Source organism: Saccopteryx bilineata, chromosome 2, assembly GCF_036850765.1.
Source record: "Saccopteryx bilineata isolate mSacBil1 chromosome 2, mSacBil1_pri_phased_curated, whole genome shotgun sequence".
In the NCBI taxonomy this organism is placed as follows: Eukaryota; Metazoa; Chordata; class Mammalia; order Chiroptera; family Emballonuridae; genus Saccopteryx; species Saccopteryx bilineata.
This window is the reverse complement of record NC_089491.1, coordinates 392,968,627-392,985,409: the sequence shown is the minus strand read 5'-3', so window position 1 is coordinate 392,985,409 and position 16,783 is coordinate 392,968,627. Positions and strand designations below refer to the sequence as shown.

At 60.1% G+C, this 16,783-nt stretch overlaps 1 protein-coding gene across 5 annotated transcripts in view; it reads left to right on the top strand.

Annotated features, from left to right (window-relative positions):
* EPN2 (epsin 2) overlaps positions 1–16,783 on the top strand; it is a 100,176-nt gene that overhangs the window by 37,321 nt on the left and 46,072 nt on the right. For all 5 annotated transcript variants that reach the window (XM_066264396.1, XM_066264395.1, XM_066264394.1 and 2 more), the window contains exon 2: positions 15,244–16,004. In XM_066264396.1, coding sequence (XP_066120493.1) covers positions 15,410–16,004 — 595 coding nt within the window. In that variant the 5' untranslated portion in view covers positions 15,244–15,409. The remainder of the gene's footprint in view (positions 1–15,243; positions 16,005–16,783) is intronic.

Sequence of the window (16,783 nt, the reverse complement as noted above, 5' to 3'; positions counted from 1 at the left end):
CAGGAGACTCGCCCCTCCTGCCCTGGGCGTTTTCGTCAGGGTGTCCAGGAGACTGGTCTCTCCTGCCCTGGGCGTTCTCGTCAGGGTGTCCAGGAGACTGGCCTCTCCTGCCCTGGGCGTTCTCGTCAGGGTGTCCAGGAGACTGGTCTCTCCTGCCCTGGGCGTTCTCGTCAGGGTGTCCAGGAGACTGGTCTCTCCTGCCCTGGGCGTTCTCGTCAGGGTGTCCAGGAGACTGGTCTCTCCTGCCCTGGGCGTTCTCGTCAGGGTGTCCAGGAGACTAATCTCTCCTGCCCTGGGCGTTCTCGTCAGGGTGTCCAGGAGACTGGTCTCTCCTGCCCTGGGCGTTCTCGTCAGGGTGTCCAGGAGACTCGCCTCTCCTGCCCTGGGCGTTCTCGTCAGGGTGTCCAGGAGACTGGTCTCTCCTGCCCTGGGTGTTCTCTTCAGGGTGTCCAGGAGACTGGCCTCTCCTGCCCTGGGCGTTCTCGTCAGGGTGTCCAGGAGACTGGTCTCTCCTGCCCTGGGCGTTCTCCTCAGGGTGTCCAGGAGACTGGCCTCTCCTGCCCTGGGCGTTTTCGTCAGGGTGTCCAGGAGACTGGTCTCTCCTGCCCTGGGCGTTCTCGTCAGGGTGTCCAGGAGACTCGCCTCTCCTGCCCTGGGTGTTCTCTTCAGGGTGTCCAGGAGACTGGTCTCTCCTGCCCTGGGCGTTCTCGTCAGGGTGTCCAGGAGACTGGTCTCTCCTGCCCTGGGCGTTCTCGTCAGGGTGTCCAGGAGACTCGCCCCTCCTGCCCTGGGCGTTTTCGTCAGGGTGTCCAGGAGACTGGTCTCTCCTGCCCTGGGCGTTCTCCTCAGGGTGTCCAGGAGACTCGCCCCTCCTGCCCTGGGCGTTCTCGTCAGGGTGTCCAGGAGACTGGTCTCTCCTGCCCTGGGCGTTCTCGTCAGGGTGTCCAGGAGACTGGTCTCTCCTGCCCTGGGCGTTCTCGTCAGGGTGTCCAGGAGACTGGTCTCTCCTGCCCTGGGCGTTCTCCTCAGGGTGTCCAGGAGACTGGCCTCTCCTGCCCTGGGCGTTCTCGTCAGGGTGTCCAGGAGACTCGCCCCTCCTGCCCTGGGCGTTTTCGTCAGGGTGTCCAGGAGACTCGCCTCTCCTGCCCTGGGCGTTCTCGTCAGGGTGTCCAGGAGACTGGTCTCTCTTGCCCTGGGCGTTCTCGTCAGGGTGTCCAGGAGACTGGTCTCTCCTGCCCTGGGCGTTCTCGTCAGGGTGTCCAGGAGACTGGCCTCTCCTGCCCTGGGCGTTCTCGTCAGGGTGTCCAGGAGACTGGTCTCTCCTGCCCTGGGCGTTCTCGTCAGGGTGTCCAGGAGACTGGTCTCTCCTGCCCTGGGCGTTCTCCTCAGGGTGTCCAGGAGACTCGCCTCCCTGCCCTGGGCGTTCTCGTCAGGGTGTCCAGGAGACTCGCCTCTCCTGCCCTGGGCGTTCTCGTCAGGGTGTCCAGGAGACTGGTCTCTCCTGCCCTGGGCGTTCTCGTCAGGGTGTCCAGGAGACTGGCCTCTCCTGCCCTGGGCGTTCTCGTCAGGGTGTCCAGGAGACTGGTCTCTCCTGCCCTGGGCGTTCTCGTCAGGGTGTCCAGGAGACTGGTCTCTCCTGCCCTGGGCGTTCTCGTCAGGGTGTCCAGGAGATGTGCTGAGGAGCGTCCTTCTAGACAGACTCGTCTGAGGGCCTGGGACAGGAAGCAGGTATTTGGATGCCTCCTGTGCGCTGGTCCCTCTCCAGGCACCTCCGAGCAGCAGCTGTTGTTACCCCCGTTTGACAAGTGCAGAAATGGAAGCTCAGGAAAGCTCACTGACTTGCAGCAGGTCACCCAGCTGGAAAGGCAGGATGTAGACCTATCTGGTCAGAATGAGAAATGGCCATTTGAGCCCTTGCCTGCTACCCAAGATTGGCTGGCTTTGCTCCTGTGCCAGGCTGTTGGGGTGTCCAGTGGTCTCTGCTCTGTGGCTTGTGTGCTGCCCTTCAGCCTCAGGCTTTGGTGACTCTTCGTTTGTGTGGTGAGCATGTATTAAACACCAGATATATGCCTGACCAGGTGGTGGCGCAATGGATAGAGCATTGACCTGGGATGCTGAGGACCCAGATTCTAAACCCCAAGGTCTCATGCCTGGCACAGGCTCACCAACTTGAGCAGAGAGTTGCTGGCTTGAGTGTGGGATTATAGACATGACCCCATGGTTGCTGGCTTGAGCCCAATGCTGCTGGCTTGAGCAAGGGGTCACTGGCTCGGCTGGAGCCCCCTGGTCAAGGCACACATGAGAAACAATCAATGAGCAACGAAGGAGCTGCAGCTATGAGTTGATGCTTCTCATCTCTCTCCCTTCCTGTCTCTCTCTCTGTCTCAGTAAAACAGAAGAACCCACCAGACATGGACACCCTGCCCTCAGGCAGGTCACCATTGGGCAGTCAGCACGGGGTACAGCGGCTGCTTTAACTCAAGTGAGAGCGACCAAAGGGGACCTGGAACTGGGGACCACCCTCTGGGGTTCACTCTGGTGGTCTCTGAGTAGGCCGGATTGGGGTCATTTTTTGGCCTCTGTGTTCCTTCACTCAGCCAGCGCTTGAGCGCTCCCCAGGCTGGCTCTGTTCTGGGCCTGGAGGAGACCGCCGTGAAGATGGGCCCTGACCTGTCGAGGCAGCCGGGGTACAGGAGGTCAGCGGGCAGACCAGAGCGGGACCCTGTCGGGGCAGCCGGGGGAGGTCAGCGGGCAGACCGGAGCGGGACCCTGTCGGGGCAGCCGGGACACAGCCGGGGGAGGTCAGCGGGCAGACCGGAGCGGGACCCTGTCGGGGCAGCCGGGGGAGGTCAGCGGGCAGACTGGAGCGGGACCCTGTCGGGGCAGCCGGGGGAGGTCAGCGGGCAGACCAGAGTGGGACCCTGTCGGGGCAGCCGGGGGAGGTCAGCGGGCAGACCGGAGCGGGACCCTGTCGGGGCAGCCAGGGTACAGGAGGTCAGCGGGCAGACCAGAGCGGGACCCTGTCGGGGCAGCCAGGGGAGGTCAGCGGGCAGACCGGAGCGGGACCCTGTCGGGGCAGCCGGGGCACGGGAGGTCAGCGGGCAGACCGGAGCGGGACCCTGTCGGGGCAGCCGGGGCACGGGAGGTCAGCGGGCAGACCGGAGCGGGACCCTGTCGGGGCAGCCGGGGCACGGGAGGTCAGCGGGCAGACCAGAGCGGGACCCTGTCGGGGCAGCCGGGGTACAGGAGGTCAGCGGGCAGACTGGAGCGGGACCCTGTCGGGGCAGCCGGGGTACGGGAGGTCAGCGGGCAGACCAGAGCGGGACCCTGTCGGGGCAGCCGGGGCACAGGAGGTCAGCGGGCAGACCGGAGCGGGACCCTGTCGGGGCAGCCGGGGGAGGTCAGCGGGCAGACCGGAGTGGGACCCTGTTGGGGCAGCCAGGACACGGGAGGTCAGCGGGCAGACCGGAGCGGGACCCTGTCGGGGCACCCGGGGCACGGGAGGTCAGTGGGCAGACCGGAGTGGGACCCTGTCGGGGCAGCCGGGGCACGGGAGGTCAGTGGGCAGACCGGAGTGGGACCCTGTCGGGGCAGCCGGGAGAGATCAGTGGGCAGACCGGAGTGGGACCCTGTCGGGGCAGCCGGGAGAGATCAGTGGGCAGACCGGAGTGGGACCCTGTCGGGGCAGCCGGGAGAGGTCAGCGGGCAGTCCGGAGCGGGACCCTGTCGGGGCAGCCAGGGGAGGTCAGTGGGCAGACCAGAGCGGGAGGTCAGCGGGCAGTCCGGAGCGGGACCCTGTCGGGGCAGCCGGGGGAGGTCAGCGGGCAGACCGGAGCGGGACCCTGTCGGGGCAGCAGGGGTACAGGAGGTCAGCGGGCAGACCGGAGCGGGACCAGGAAGATGCCCAGCAGAGATGGGCTCTGCCGCCAGGGAAGCTGGCGGTTCCCGGAGGCGGGTATGAACTGAGATGTGAACGGGTGACAGTCGGGAAGGGTGGCTGGCGGAGGGGACGCGGGAGGCGGAGGTAGCATGGAGTGTGGGTTCTCTGCAGTGGCACTGAGGGGACTGTCCCAGCGACGAGGAGAGCGACTGGCAGAGAGCAGCATGCGAGTGACCTTCAAGTCCGTCGTCCGGGGACCCCAGTGGCCAGTGTAGGGGAGTTTGGCTTATCCTCTGGTCTCTGGGGCTCTGGTTCATCGCACGGGGGTGGGTACCAGGCCGCCCTGTGAGGGCTGCTGGACGTCAACCACCACCACCTGAGGTCTGCAGAAGTAGCTCCCTCAGCGGCCACAGAAATCCGCCTTGTGTCGGAACACCTGGTGTTGGGCAGGTCCGCGTGACCTCCCAGGGCTGCGGGTCTAGGGGCAGAGTGAGCAGACCACCTGTTTCTCTGCTGGTTTTGGTTCTGTACGAACACTGTGGAAACACCTGTCCTTTGCCAGCGAGGTTTCTCCTGGCGAGTGTCCTGAGCTCCTTGCGAGAAAGTGTCCGGTCACTGCTGGGCCTGAAGCCAGCCTGTGGGGTCCTGGCGGGGGGGGGTCTGCAGCTCACGTTCCCTTGGCTTTCCGTTCTTCACCGGCTCTTCCCGACAGGGTGACAGCGCGGCACTGAGGGCCACCATAGTGACCAGCAGGTCCATCCCTGTGAAGTACCGGGAACCCTACGTTTTCCCGTGCCGCTCTGCATTTTGTTTACATGTCTCAAACTGGAAAATTGTACCAATCAAATCATAATTCATAGCTGCGCCTGCCCCTGGGGGCAGGGTGGGTGTGTCAGGCCGTCAGACACTGTTCCACAGGTCCCAGTCTCGGAGGAGCATTGCCACCTGTCCTCAGTGGGTATTCTGGTAGCAGAGTCAGAGAGGAGGCAGTGGAGGCGGAGGGCCCAGGGGCCACACAAGGGCTGCCATTCTTGGAGGAGGAAAGGGCTCTGAGGGCCGCTCTTCCAAGGGAAGCTCCACCGTCGGGCTCAGCACGGAGCCCCACGGCCACGGGAAGCGTGCGCCAGGCTGTGGTCGGCTGGTCGGGAGCTGGGCTCTCCGGGACACCTTGGAGGTGGCAGGGAATTGAGCCGTCTTGGGATCTTGGGAATTAAAGGTTTGGGGAGACCCTCTGGTTTACCCCATAATTTTAGTGAGGTGCCTGGTCACTGCCTGGTGCCACAGAGTGGTCACAGGGCTGGACTTAGACCCCTGGTTTCTTGTGTCCTGACTCTGTGCTCCACCGTACCACACTGTTTGCTCTCTGGCTTGGTTTTCTAAGAGCGCTGTCCAGGACTTGTCGTTTGCAGAACAACCACGAGGAGTAGAAGCGAGGCGGGGGCATGGAGAACTCTCCTTCCTTTGGCCCAGTTGTCAGGGTGTGTGGTCCTTGACCCAGTGAGGGAGACATGGCTCATCACACCCCGTTCCCTAGACGGAAAGAGTGAGGCCCAGGGACTGGGCTCGAGGGCCAGCGTGCAGCCCAGGTGGCCAGGACCTGGTCTCCCGGGCTGGGGCTTTACGGGCCTTTCACAAGGACTGCGTCTCAGCGCCTGTGTGGTCTGCCTCCAGTGCTCTTCCCACAACCACGTGGTCGGGGACCTGCTGGGGGAAGTTTCTCGTGTGTTTTCAGTAGTAGGTTTCTGCTTTCAGAAAAGTTAAGTGCAGGTAAAGTCATAGGAGGCTGAGATCTAAGTTGAGCTGTCCGGTGTTTGTTCCTGAGAGGAGCGTGGGGTGGGCGCGCTCTCTGTGTGAAGGGGGCACAGGGCGGGTGCTTCCCGCCAGCGCAGCCCTCCTGGTCAGCCCTTCACATCTCCACCTGGCTGCCGGCTACGGGACGCCCCTTGTGACACCCCTCGGGCTCCTCTGCCCCTGGGAGGGGGAGAGGGGAGTGGGCGGAGAGTTTACCTGCTTTGTGGTCTACAGCAGTGGTCCCCAACCCCCGGGCCGCGGACCGGTACCGGTCCACAGAGAAAGAATAAATAACTTACATTATTTCCGTTTTATTTATATTTAAGTCTGAACAATGTTTTACTTTTAAAGAATGACCAGATTCCCTCTGTTACATCCGTCAAGAGACTCTTGATGCTTGTCTCGGTCACATGATGCATTTATCCGTCCCACCCTAAAGGCCGGTCTGTGAAAATATTTTCTGACATTAAACCAGTCCGTTGCCCAAAAAAGGTTGGGGACCACTGGTCTACAGAGTTGTCTAAAATGCTTGTTTTTCCTTGAAACTCTTTAAGCATGTACAGGCAGTTTCTTTAAGCCCACATTTTGGATAGTGATATAAAATTTGATTCTCTACCCAAAAAGTCATTGGAATTCATTAGAAGCCCGCATTCAGTTAGTGAAGAGAACTTTATTTTTTTTTGGCTGAATCTTGCCGTTTCCCTGGGGAGGGTGAAGGATTTTCCGCTCTCCAGCCCCCTCGCCGGCATGAAGAGTGGTGATAAGCTCTGAGTGGCTGCTGGCTCCTCCGATGCGTCACAATCGTCCTTTCTCTCCGGCTGAAACGGTCACTGTGGAGGAGAATGTGGCGACTGTCCATGTTGTCCTAACTGGACCGTTGTCTTCTGGACGGTCAGCTTGGTTTGGTCATGGGAGCCGCAGTCTCAGCGTCCCGGCCCCCTGCCCCCACCCCTGTCGCACCTCCTGTCGTGGCCACGGCACACTCTCCCCTACTAGGAAGGGACAGACGTCCCCGCTCCCATGGACAGCACGCACGGGAAAGATCAGAGCTGGCTCATCAGGGCTCACAAAGCATTGGTGTGTGTCGTACAGTGACACGTGGCAGGTCCCCCTGGGAGCTCGGTGAGAACGCTCCGTCCCCAAAGCACCCCCCCATGACTGTGGGGTTGGCATCTTGAACAGCGCCCCCCGGAGGTTCTGGTGAGCATGGCCAGGGGGCTGCAGGAAGGGTGGCTGTCCACTCTGCTCCCCGCTGTCCCCGTCACCCACGTCAGGAGGAATGAAATCTGTGTGAAGTCAGGGGAGGCTGCCCGTCACAGTGTGAACAGCTCCCTGGCCTGAAGAGGCAGTTCACACAGTCATACTTGTTGATCGTGACTGCATTGTCACGGTCACTGTCGACTGACCTGTAACTGTCAGGTTTGGGGGCGAGAGGGAGATGATGATTGCTCTCTTCTCACCTCTGGTCCCGATCGATCCCTGATCCCTGAGAAGCCACTGCCCAGTCTCCTGTCCGATGGGGTGGACGTGGTCCCAGCTCAGGACTGGCCGTGGCCTCGTCACGGAAGCACCGTGGCTGAGACACGTGGGCTCTGACCGGGGACCCTCCGAGCCACCCAGACACCGTGCAGGCCTCCCCGTTCTCCCAGCACGGAGCCCCCAGGGCTGGAGGGAGTGTCCCCACCCAGCGCGCAAGCCCACGGAGCCTTTTCACGGAGTTCTTCTTGTCTCCAGGGTCTGCGCTCTACTGGCCCTGGAATTTTTTGTTTGCTTAGTTTTTTTCTGTTTGCTGTTTTTTCTTGTTTGTTTTTTGTCTGTTTCCAGGCTTTTGAACTCGCGTTGTGTTTCAAATCTGGCAGCCTGACCCCGCAGGGCGGTGATTCAGCTGGTACTTGACGGCCACCATCATAAGCCACTCAGGAAAGAGCGGCGGTCCCAGGCTTTGAGTGGGGTGCCTGCACGCTGAGGGCGACGGCCTCCCTGGGAGGGACGTGGAGCCTCGTTCAACTTGGAGCCCTGGTCAGGGTGTGTCCGGAGAGCCGGGCTGGCCATGTCCCTGCCTTTCTCCAGCGGCCCTGCGGGGGCGGGGGGGGGCGGTCGGTCGGTCGGTGCTCAGCACGTTTGCCGCGGTGGCTGCCAGCTCCCCTCAGGAAGGGGCAGAGCTCGCTGCTGCGGGTGGCACCAGCACACGCTGCTGTGGGCTACAGGCCCCTGAGGAGGCCGAGGGATGGACGGGCTCAGGACCGATGGGCCCAGAGGCTCACAGGATGGTCTGTCCTGCTCCTCCTGCGGGCTTCTTGCTTGCCTCTGCACGGGCTTCAGGCGTAGGTGAGACCTGGCCCTGAGGGGGCTTCTAGCAGCTCAGCGACCCTGCTGTTTCCCAGGAGCTTCAGGGCCCGCCCAGAGAGGGCTCCAGGTGTCCAGTCTCATTGTCAGCTGGCCCCTGATCTGGCCACTGTGGCTGGGGGCCGGCCCTGCTCCTGGTCACTCCCGCCCCGCCCTGGAAGACCGTGATCCTTTTCGAGACAAGGTGAATGGATGTCGCTCAGCAGAGGAAACAACAGAGTCCATTCCCAGTCAGTATTCTCTGGCTGCAAGAACCGTCCGTCATGCTGGGCTGACTGGAGGAAGTGCGTGTCCCCTTCTGTCTGAATAGTTGTGGCTTTGGAGGTGGCGTCCTCAGTGTCCCCTTCCTTTGGAAGGGCCTGACAGCAATGCTGGCCGCCGGCTGTGGGCTTCCCGGATCGGAGACGTGTCAGCTCCTTTGCTTCGCTTGGATTTTTATTAACTCTCTGTGGTCGCCAGTGGCTGTCTCGTGTTTCAGAAACGCTGATTCTTAATAAAATGAATGGCTAATGAATACTGTTTAAAACAGGCTTTTCAGGAGTAGAGTGGGGTGCAGGGTGGGGTGGGTGGGGGCCCCCAGTCCTCTCACCCAGGGGAGTCAGTGGACATCCTCTCGTTCAGTCCCCACTCTCTTGATCGAGGAACAGAGATTCTTGTGCCCTGAACAGTAAATCCCAACTTGAAGTCAGCTGTTTCCATTCAGAAATACTTAAAATTGTCACAGAATTGTATAAACTTCCTTGCTTCATTCAGCACTTACTGTAAAACAGTTCTGAGTCACACCTGACGTAGAAGTATGTTCTAGAGGCATTTCTGGTCACTGATGCCCCGAGAGCATTTGTGTCTTTAGTTGTCAGCGTATAATTTATGAAAAGGAGTCCACCCACTTTGTTTTCCTTGTGACCTAGACTTGAACAACGTTGATTTTTCCTTCTTGCTTTGGCTCCGTCCCTCTACCTGCTCTTCTCCCCGTATCTGTCCTGGAGGTCCTTGATCAGTGATTGGATATTGAGGAACTGACCACACTTCCTCGGGCTTGAGTGAAGAGCCCAGACGGTAACAAATTCTCCTGTTTTAGGTGCTTTTGCCTGTATGTTAATTCAGGCTCAGCAAATTGGAGAGAGGGCTGGCAGATTAAAAAGGACGTTTGGAAAGTGGGGTATGCAAACTATTCAAGAGAGTGAGAACAAATCAAAACTCGGTCCTAGGATTGACATAGTGTGTGCACTTGAGGGTGGTGTGTGTTCGGGGCTGGCTTTTGAGGGGGGAACAGCTGGCAGATGTTTTGGAGAGGAGAGATGTTTATTTACCGCCCGATTCTGAGGTTGAGTTGGAGATCTTTTAAAGTGGGAATGCTGAGGTTTGAGGGCCACACGGGCAGGTGTGCAGCCCAAGGCACACGTCCCCAGCTGGAGGAGCTTGGGAGGCCGCATGCCCCCGCTGGCCCCCCTGGGGCCCCTGTGGCCACTCGTGTGTCCCCGGCTCTCTCCCAGACGGGCTGGGTTTGGATCTGCAGTTTCGGGGGGAGGGGTGTCACCCGTGGGGCCTGAAAAGAGTTCCTTTGGTGCGTTTCCTCCCACCAGGAATTCTTTTCTTTTTAATTTTTAAAAATTTATTCATTTTAGAGAGGTGAGAGAGTGAGAGAGAGAGAGAGGAAGGGGGGGGGGGAGCAGGAAGCATCAACTCCCATATGTGCCTTGACCAGACAAGTTACAGGGTTTTGAACCTGCGACCTCAGTGTTCCAGGTCGATGCTTTTTCCACTGCGCCACCCCAGGTCAGGCCCCACCGGGAATTTCTTATCTCCAGGCCGCACCACGTGTTGGTCCTGGAAGTGGCTCTTGTCTGTGGCTTCAAGAAAGTGGCAGGCAGGCAGCCACTCGTGTTATTTAGACTTGATACAGTTTTCTGAACATAACACATATTTTATTAGCTTTTTCCTTCTGGAAGCCTGTTTCAGAGTGCCTGCAGACAGATGTCCTTGCCGGCTGGGCCCGGCAGAGGAAGCTTCCTCGGCTGCAGCCTGTCCCGGAGCTGCCTGGCACGCTCTCCCTTCGACAGGTGCGCCCATGCCCGCAGAAGCTCCCTGACCCTGGCTCACGGGGCTGCAGCCTTTCTTTGCTGCCAGGGGCCTGGGAAGCACCAGGGGTGCCCTGGCTGGGCCTCTCCCTGGGGGGACAGGTCCAGCTGTTCCGGTCCGTCCCCCAAGGAGGCGGGGTGTGCAGGGGCTGCAGAATGTCATTGCTCCCTCAGTAAACTTCTTTTTTCCATTATATGTTCAACCGTTTGTGGACTTTTTTTTTTAATTTTTATTTATTTATTCATTTTAGAGAGGAGAGGAAGAGACAGAGAGAGAGAGAGAGAGAGAGAGAGAGAGAGAGAGAGAGAGAGAGAGGAGAGACAGAGAGAAGGGGGGAGGAGCAGGAAGCATCAACTCCCATATGTGCCTTGACCAGGCAAGCCCAGGGTTTTGAACCGGCGACCTCAGCGTTCCAGGTCGATGCTTTATCCACTGCGCCACCACAGGTCAGGCCCATTTGTGGACTTTTTACCAGAGTTGTTTGCTCTCATGCTTACTCAAAGCTGCTTTCTTACCTGGAGAAAGACAACAGGGGTGGCCCCAGTGCCACCTGCTTGTCCTCGAGAAGGGGGACAGTCTTACCTGCTCTGCACCGGATGGAACCACTCAGTGGTCCTGGGCGCATCGTAGAACCCCTGGGCATTGGCACATCTGAATGCTGCTGGGTTTTTTTTTAAAGATTTTGTTTATTGGTTTTAGGGGAGGGGAGAGAGGGAGCGAGAAGGGGAGGAGTGGAAGCAAGCATACAGCTATGATAACTATGTACTTCTCACAGGCGCCCTGACCCGGCAAGCCCCGGGGTTTGAACCAGCGACCTCAACATTCCAGGTCCACGCTCTGTCCCTTGCACCACCCCAGATCAGGCGCTGTTACTGCTGATTTTGACGAGTGCTTTTGCACTTCAACCTGGGAGGTGTTTATTGAAATGATCAGAGTATTATTTTCCTTTTCAAGGTCCGTATCTGCCAGCAGTGAATGTTGCGTGACTGAGAAGCCTGATTAAAATCAAGTGTGCGTGACTGTGAATGTTTTTTTTGTTTGTTTGTTTGCATTTTTCTGAAGCTGGAAACAGGGAGAGACAGTCAGACAGACTCCCGCATGCTCCCGACCGGGATCAACCCGGCACGCCCACCATAGGGCCACGCTCTGCCCACCAGGGGGCGATGCTCTGCCCATCCTGGGTGTCGCCATGTTGCGACCAGAGCCACTCTAGCGCCTGGGGCAGAGGCCACAGAGCCATTCCCAGCGCCCGGGCCATCTTTGCTCCAATGGAGCCTTGGCTGCGGGAGGGGAAGAGACAGACAGAGAGGAAGGTGCGGCGGAGGGGTGGAGAAGCAAATGCATGCTTCTCCTATGTGCCCTGGCCGGGAATCGAACCCGGGTCCTCCGCACGCTAGGCCGACGCTCTACCGCTGAGCTAACCGGCCAGGGCCCCGTGAATGTTTTTGTCCCTAGTCCTCTCACGGGCGTCAGAGCACTTGTGAGAGCCAGCCAGGGAGTGGACAGGCAGCACATGCCTGCCTTCAGCCGAGGCAGAGATCTTGTGGAGTTGGAACGGGGAGAGAAGGCCTTGTTGGCCAGAGCAGATGTAGTGATTGTCACCAGGATGAGATTTTATGAGGTGTCTTTCTTATTTGTGTGGCTGCTCATGAAGAATGATCGCTGATTGTGTTTCCTGTGGCTTTCCCCCCCCTCCGGACTCCTTTTGTTGGCTGCTGCTGCCTTTTTTTTTTTTTTTTAAGTGAGAGGAGGAGAGATAGAGTCCTGTATGAGCCCCAACCAGGATCCACCCAGCAACACCCACCCCCTTCCCGTCTGGGGCCGATGCTTGGATATCCTCAGCACCCAGGGCCGACACTCATACCAGTCGAACCACTGGCTGTGGGAGGGGAATAGGGAGAGAGAGAAGGGGGAGAGGGAGGGGGAGAGGGAGGGGAAGAGGGAGGGGAAGAGGGAGAGAGAGAAGGGGGAGAGGGAGGGGGAGAGGGAGGAGAAGAGGGAGGGGGAGAGAAGGGGGAGAGGGAGGGGAAGAGGGAGAGAGAGAAGGGGGAGAGGGAGGGGGAGAGGGAGGGGAAGAGGGAGAGAGAGAAGGGGGAGAGGGAGGGGGAGAGGGAGAGAGAGAAGGGAGAGAGAGAAGGGGGAGAGAAGCAGGTGGCCACCTCTGCTGTGTGCCCTGGGGGTGGAGCCTGCGATGTCTGCATGTCAGAGCTGCCGCAGCATGGAGCCTCCTGTGGGGGGTGACGTGTCAGGGTCGGGAGGGGATGTCGGGTCTGTGCGAGGACAGTGGGGCGATAAGGCATCCGGATTGTCACAAGGACACAGACACTCGTGTTCCTGGGACAGAGCCTGATGCCCCTCAGTGAGTGGCTGGGACAGGAGGCTCACCAGGAGTCACCAGGAGTCTGCACGTGAACAGAGGGGACTTAGGTACAATGAGGTTGCTAGGGAGGGTCCTGATCCCACATCCACTGAGCCAATGGCTTCCTTTCCTGTTGGACCCGTTGCCTGTTTGAGGCTGCTGATGAAGGTGGAAACCATTCACCGTTTCCCTGGCAGGAGCAGCCCAGCAGTTGGACACAGTGAAGGCCACTGCAGGAGGTGGGGAGGGTCCTCTCCTGCCCCGGTCAGTGCCAGGCCTGTCTGTCCTGGGAAGAGCAGTCTTTTCTGGAAGGTGTCCCTGCACACTGAGTGAGGCAGCTGGGGAGCCCAGCCAGCCCTGGGCAGTGGGGGAGCTTCCTGTCCCTGCCCGCTGTGCTGCTCCGCCTCTGGCCGGCCCTGGAGTCTCCGGGGCCTTGTTGCTCATTTTATACATGAGGAGTGAGCTGTCACCTCTGCCCCTCCAGGCCCTCAGGCCCCTCGGCTGGGGAGGCCGTGCCTGCCCCTGCGGCCGGCAGCAGCTGAGCGGGCTGTCGGCTCTGCGTCTTCAGATCCCTGGGCTCCGTCCCTGCCAGACAGGCCTTCCCGAGGAAGGGGGCGTTTCTAGTTCACTTCATACATGTATTCACTTCATACATGTATTCACTTCATACATGTATTCACTTCATACATGTATTCACTTCATACATGTATTCACTTCATACATGTATTCACTTCATACATGTATTCACTTCATACATGTATTCACTTCATACATGTATTCGACAGCGTTGATAGCATGTCGGGCACAGTGCTGAGTGCTGGCTGCTCATGGGTGCACAAGCATGTGGACCAGCACCCACTGCTGGGGCCTTGGGCCTCGCGCTGGCCCGGTCAGCATTCCTTTCCTGGGGAGCGGACAGACGTGTTCGTGGCACAGGGCTGGGCGAACCAGTTCGTGTGTGACCCCGAGCCTCCGTTTTCTCCTCTGGAAATGAGGGGATTAGGCTGGAGCCAGATGACTTCTAAGGTGTGTTCCACAGCTCAGGCCCGGTGCTGGGACCCGTGGAAGCCCCAGGGAGGGTCTTAGCTGTGCTCTGGAAGAGGAGCTGGGAACCTTTATAAAGTGGGGCTTGTGGAGAAGTCCCTGCTTGTGGGCAGTCATGAGCGTGGTGGAGCAAAGCCAGGATTTAGCTGCTCAAGAGGTGTGGACAGGCACTTCTGGGTGAAGATAATGCATGAGCTGAGAAGCTCTCTTCCTTCCAGAGATGACTTAGGCTCTGTCAGGACCACCCTCTCACCTGGTGTTTCTGGAGCTGGCTTTGGCCACACTGTAGAGACACAGCCTATGCAAGAACCATGTCGATGGGGACATTTTGAAAATAGTCACAATGTTTTCTTCCAAAGGCTTAAACTTGAGTTTAAATTTTATTCAGTATTAACCTGTAATATTGATCTTACCTTAGTTCTGAAAGAAAGAGGGAATCTCTTTCCTCCTGGGGGGGGGGGCTGGCGTGTGTCCAGGCCTGCCCTGCAGCCCCAGAACTGCTGTGTGTGCGGGCGTCTGCACCAGAGCCTTGCAGAACCTCTGTGTGCATGGGCGTCTGCACCGGGGCCCTGCAGAACCTCTGTGTGCATGGGCGTCTGCACCGGAGCCCTGCAGAACCTCTGTGTGCATGGGCGTCTGCACCGGAGCCCTGCAGAACCTCTGTGTGCATGGGCGTCTGCACCGGGGCCCTGCAGAACCTCTGTGTGCATGGGCGTCTGCACCGGAGCCCTGCAGAACCTCTGTGTGCATGGGCGTCTGCACCGGAGCCCTGCAGAACCTCTGTGTGCATGGGCGTCTGCACCGGAGCCCTGCAGAACCTCTGTGTGCATGGGCGTCTGCACCGGAGCCTTGCAGAACCTCTGTGTGCATGGGCGTCTGCACCGGAGCCCTGCAGAACCTCTGTGTGCATGGGCGTCTGCACCGGGGCCTTGCAGAATCTCTGTGTGCATGGGCGTCTACACCGGAGCCTTGCAGAACCTCTGTGTGCATGGGCGTCCACCGGGGTCCTGCGCAGGCGTCCACCGGAGCCTTGCAGAACCTCTGTGTGCATGGGCGTCTGCACCGGGGCCCTGCAGAACCTCTGTGTGCATGGGCGTCTACACCGGAGCCTTGCAGAACCTCTGTGTGCATGGGCGTCTGCACCGGGGTCTTGCAGAACCTCTGTGTGCATGGGCGTCTGCACCGGAGCCTTGCAGAACCTCTGTGTGCATGGGCGTCTACACCGGAGCCTTGCAGAACCTCTGTGTGCATGGGCGTCCACCGGGGTCCTGCGCGGGCGTCCACCGGAGCCTTTCAGAACCTCTGTGTGCATGGGCGTCTGCACCGGGGCCCTGCAGAACCTCTGTGTGCATGGGCGTCTACACCGGAGCCTTGCAGAACCTCTGTGTGCATGGGCGTCTGCACCGGGGTCTTGCAGAACCTCTGTGTGCATGGGCGTCTGCACCGGAGCCTTGCAGAACCTCTGTGTGCATGGGCGTCTGCACCGGGGCCTTGCAGAACCTCTGTGTGCATGGGCGTCTGCACCGGAGCCTTGCAGAACCTCTGTGTGCATGGGCGTCTGCACCGGGGCCTTGCAGAACCTCTGTGTGCATGGGCGTCTGCACCGGAGCCTTGCAGAACCTCTGTGTGCATGGGCGTCTGCACCAGGGCCCTGCAGAACCTCTGTGTGCATGGGCGTCCACTGGCCCTGCGTCTCGGCTGAGCTTGTGGCACAGTGAGTGTCTCTCTCTCTCTCTCTCTCTAGGTCATGGCTCCCGGCTGCTTGGACCCAAGTCTCCAGCGGAGGAAATGACCGCCAGAGCCCTTGCTCCAGGTCCGTTACAGAGACTGAACCTTCACAAGGAGCCGACGTGCCCAGGACAGAAGAGTCTCTCTCTCCGAAGAGCTTTACGTTTGTGACAGACACAAAGATGGCGACGTCGTCTATCCGACGGCAGGTGAAAAACATCGTGAACAACTACTCGGAGGCTGAAATCAAAGTGCGGGAAGCCACCTCCAACGACCCGTGGGGCCCGTCCAGCTCCCTGATGACCGAGATCGCGGACCTGACCTACAACGTGGTGGCCTTCGCGGAGATCATGAGCATGGTGTGGAAGCGGCTCAACGACCACGGCCGGAACTGGCGGCACGTGTACAAGGCGCTGACGCTGCTGGACTACCTGGTCAAGACGGGTTCCGAGCGCGTGGCCCAGCAGTGCCGCGAGAACATCTTCGCCGTCCAGACCCTGCGGGACTTCCAGTACGTTGACCGCGACGGCAAGGACCAGGGCATCAACGTGCGCGAGAAGTCCAAGCAGCTGGTGGCGCTCCTCAGGGACGAGGAGCGGCTGAAGGCCGAGCGGGTCCAAGCCCTCAAGACCAAGGAGCGCATGGCCCAGGTGGCCACCGGCGTGGGCAGCAGCCAGGTCACCTTCGGCCGCGGCTCCAGCCAGCCCAACCTGTCCACCACCTACTCGGAGCAGGAGTACGGCAAGGCCGGGGGCTCGCCCGCCTCCTATCACGGCTGTGAGTAGTGGGGTGCTTCTCCGCCCCGCAGGGGCGGTGCGGGTCTGCGGGCATGGCCGGGGGCCCAGCTCCGTGGCACTGTCCTTGTCCCGGCCCTGGCCGCCTAGGCGCCAGTGCCCTTGTTACAGAGGGACCTCTGGCCCGTTGGCTGCTTTGGCGGGTGTCTCAAGACCCTCCGCTGCTCTGGGTCCGGTTCTGTACACCTGGGCCGGACTGGCCTTTGGGGGGGAAGGTGGGCATGGAGGAAGGCTCTCTGTTCCCTCCTCCGGGAGGGTCTGGGTGACAGGGTCCGGCCCCCCACCAGCCTGGGCCTGGCTGTGTGGCAGCGAGGAGGCACAGTGCCTTTTCCGGTCGTCTTGTTTCTCTGCTTCAGCCAGTGTCCTAACGACTGGGCTGCAGGTCTCCTGACGGGCTTGGTGGGTTTTCTCCCATGGCGCCGGGGGCATGAGATGGTGTCTGTCACCCTGAGAGGTAGAAGGCAGCCCTGCGGTGTCCCCACAGGCTAGGCCTCCTCTCCCACATGTGGACGGGAGTGCTTGAGTTTGTTTGCACGGCTGGGCCCGTGCTGGGTGGGGCTGCCCCGTTTCCTCCTCCCGCCTGTCGGATTCCTCTGGGCCCGGCATCCGGAAGAGGTTTCAGGGCGCGGGGTGGAGTGCAGAGCCTGGAGGCCGATCCCTGAGCAGTGCCGGCGTCCTGGTTGCTCGCTGATGGTCCCAGCCGCGTGCTTCTCTGCCCTCACGGTGTGGTGCTGGCCCGGCGTGCTGGTGGCCTGTGGGCAG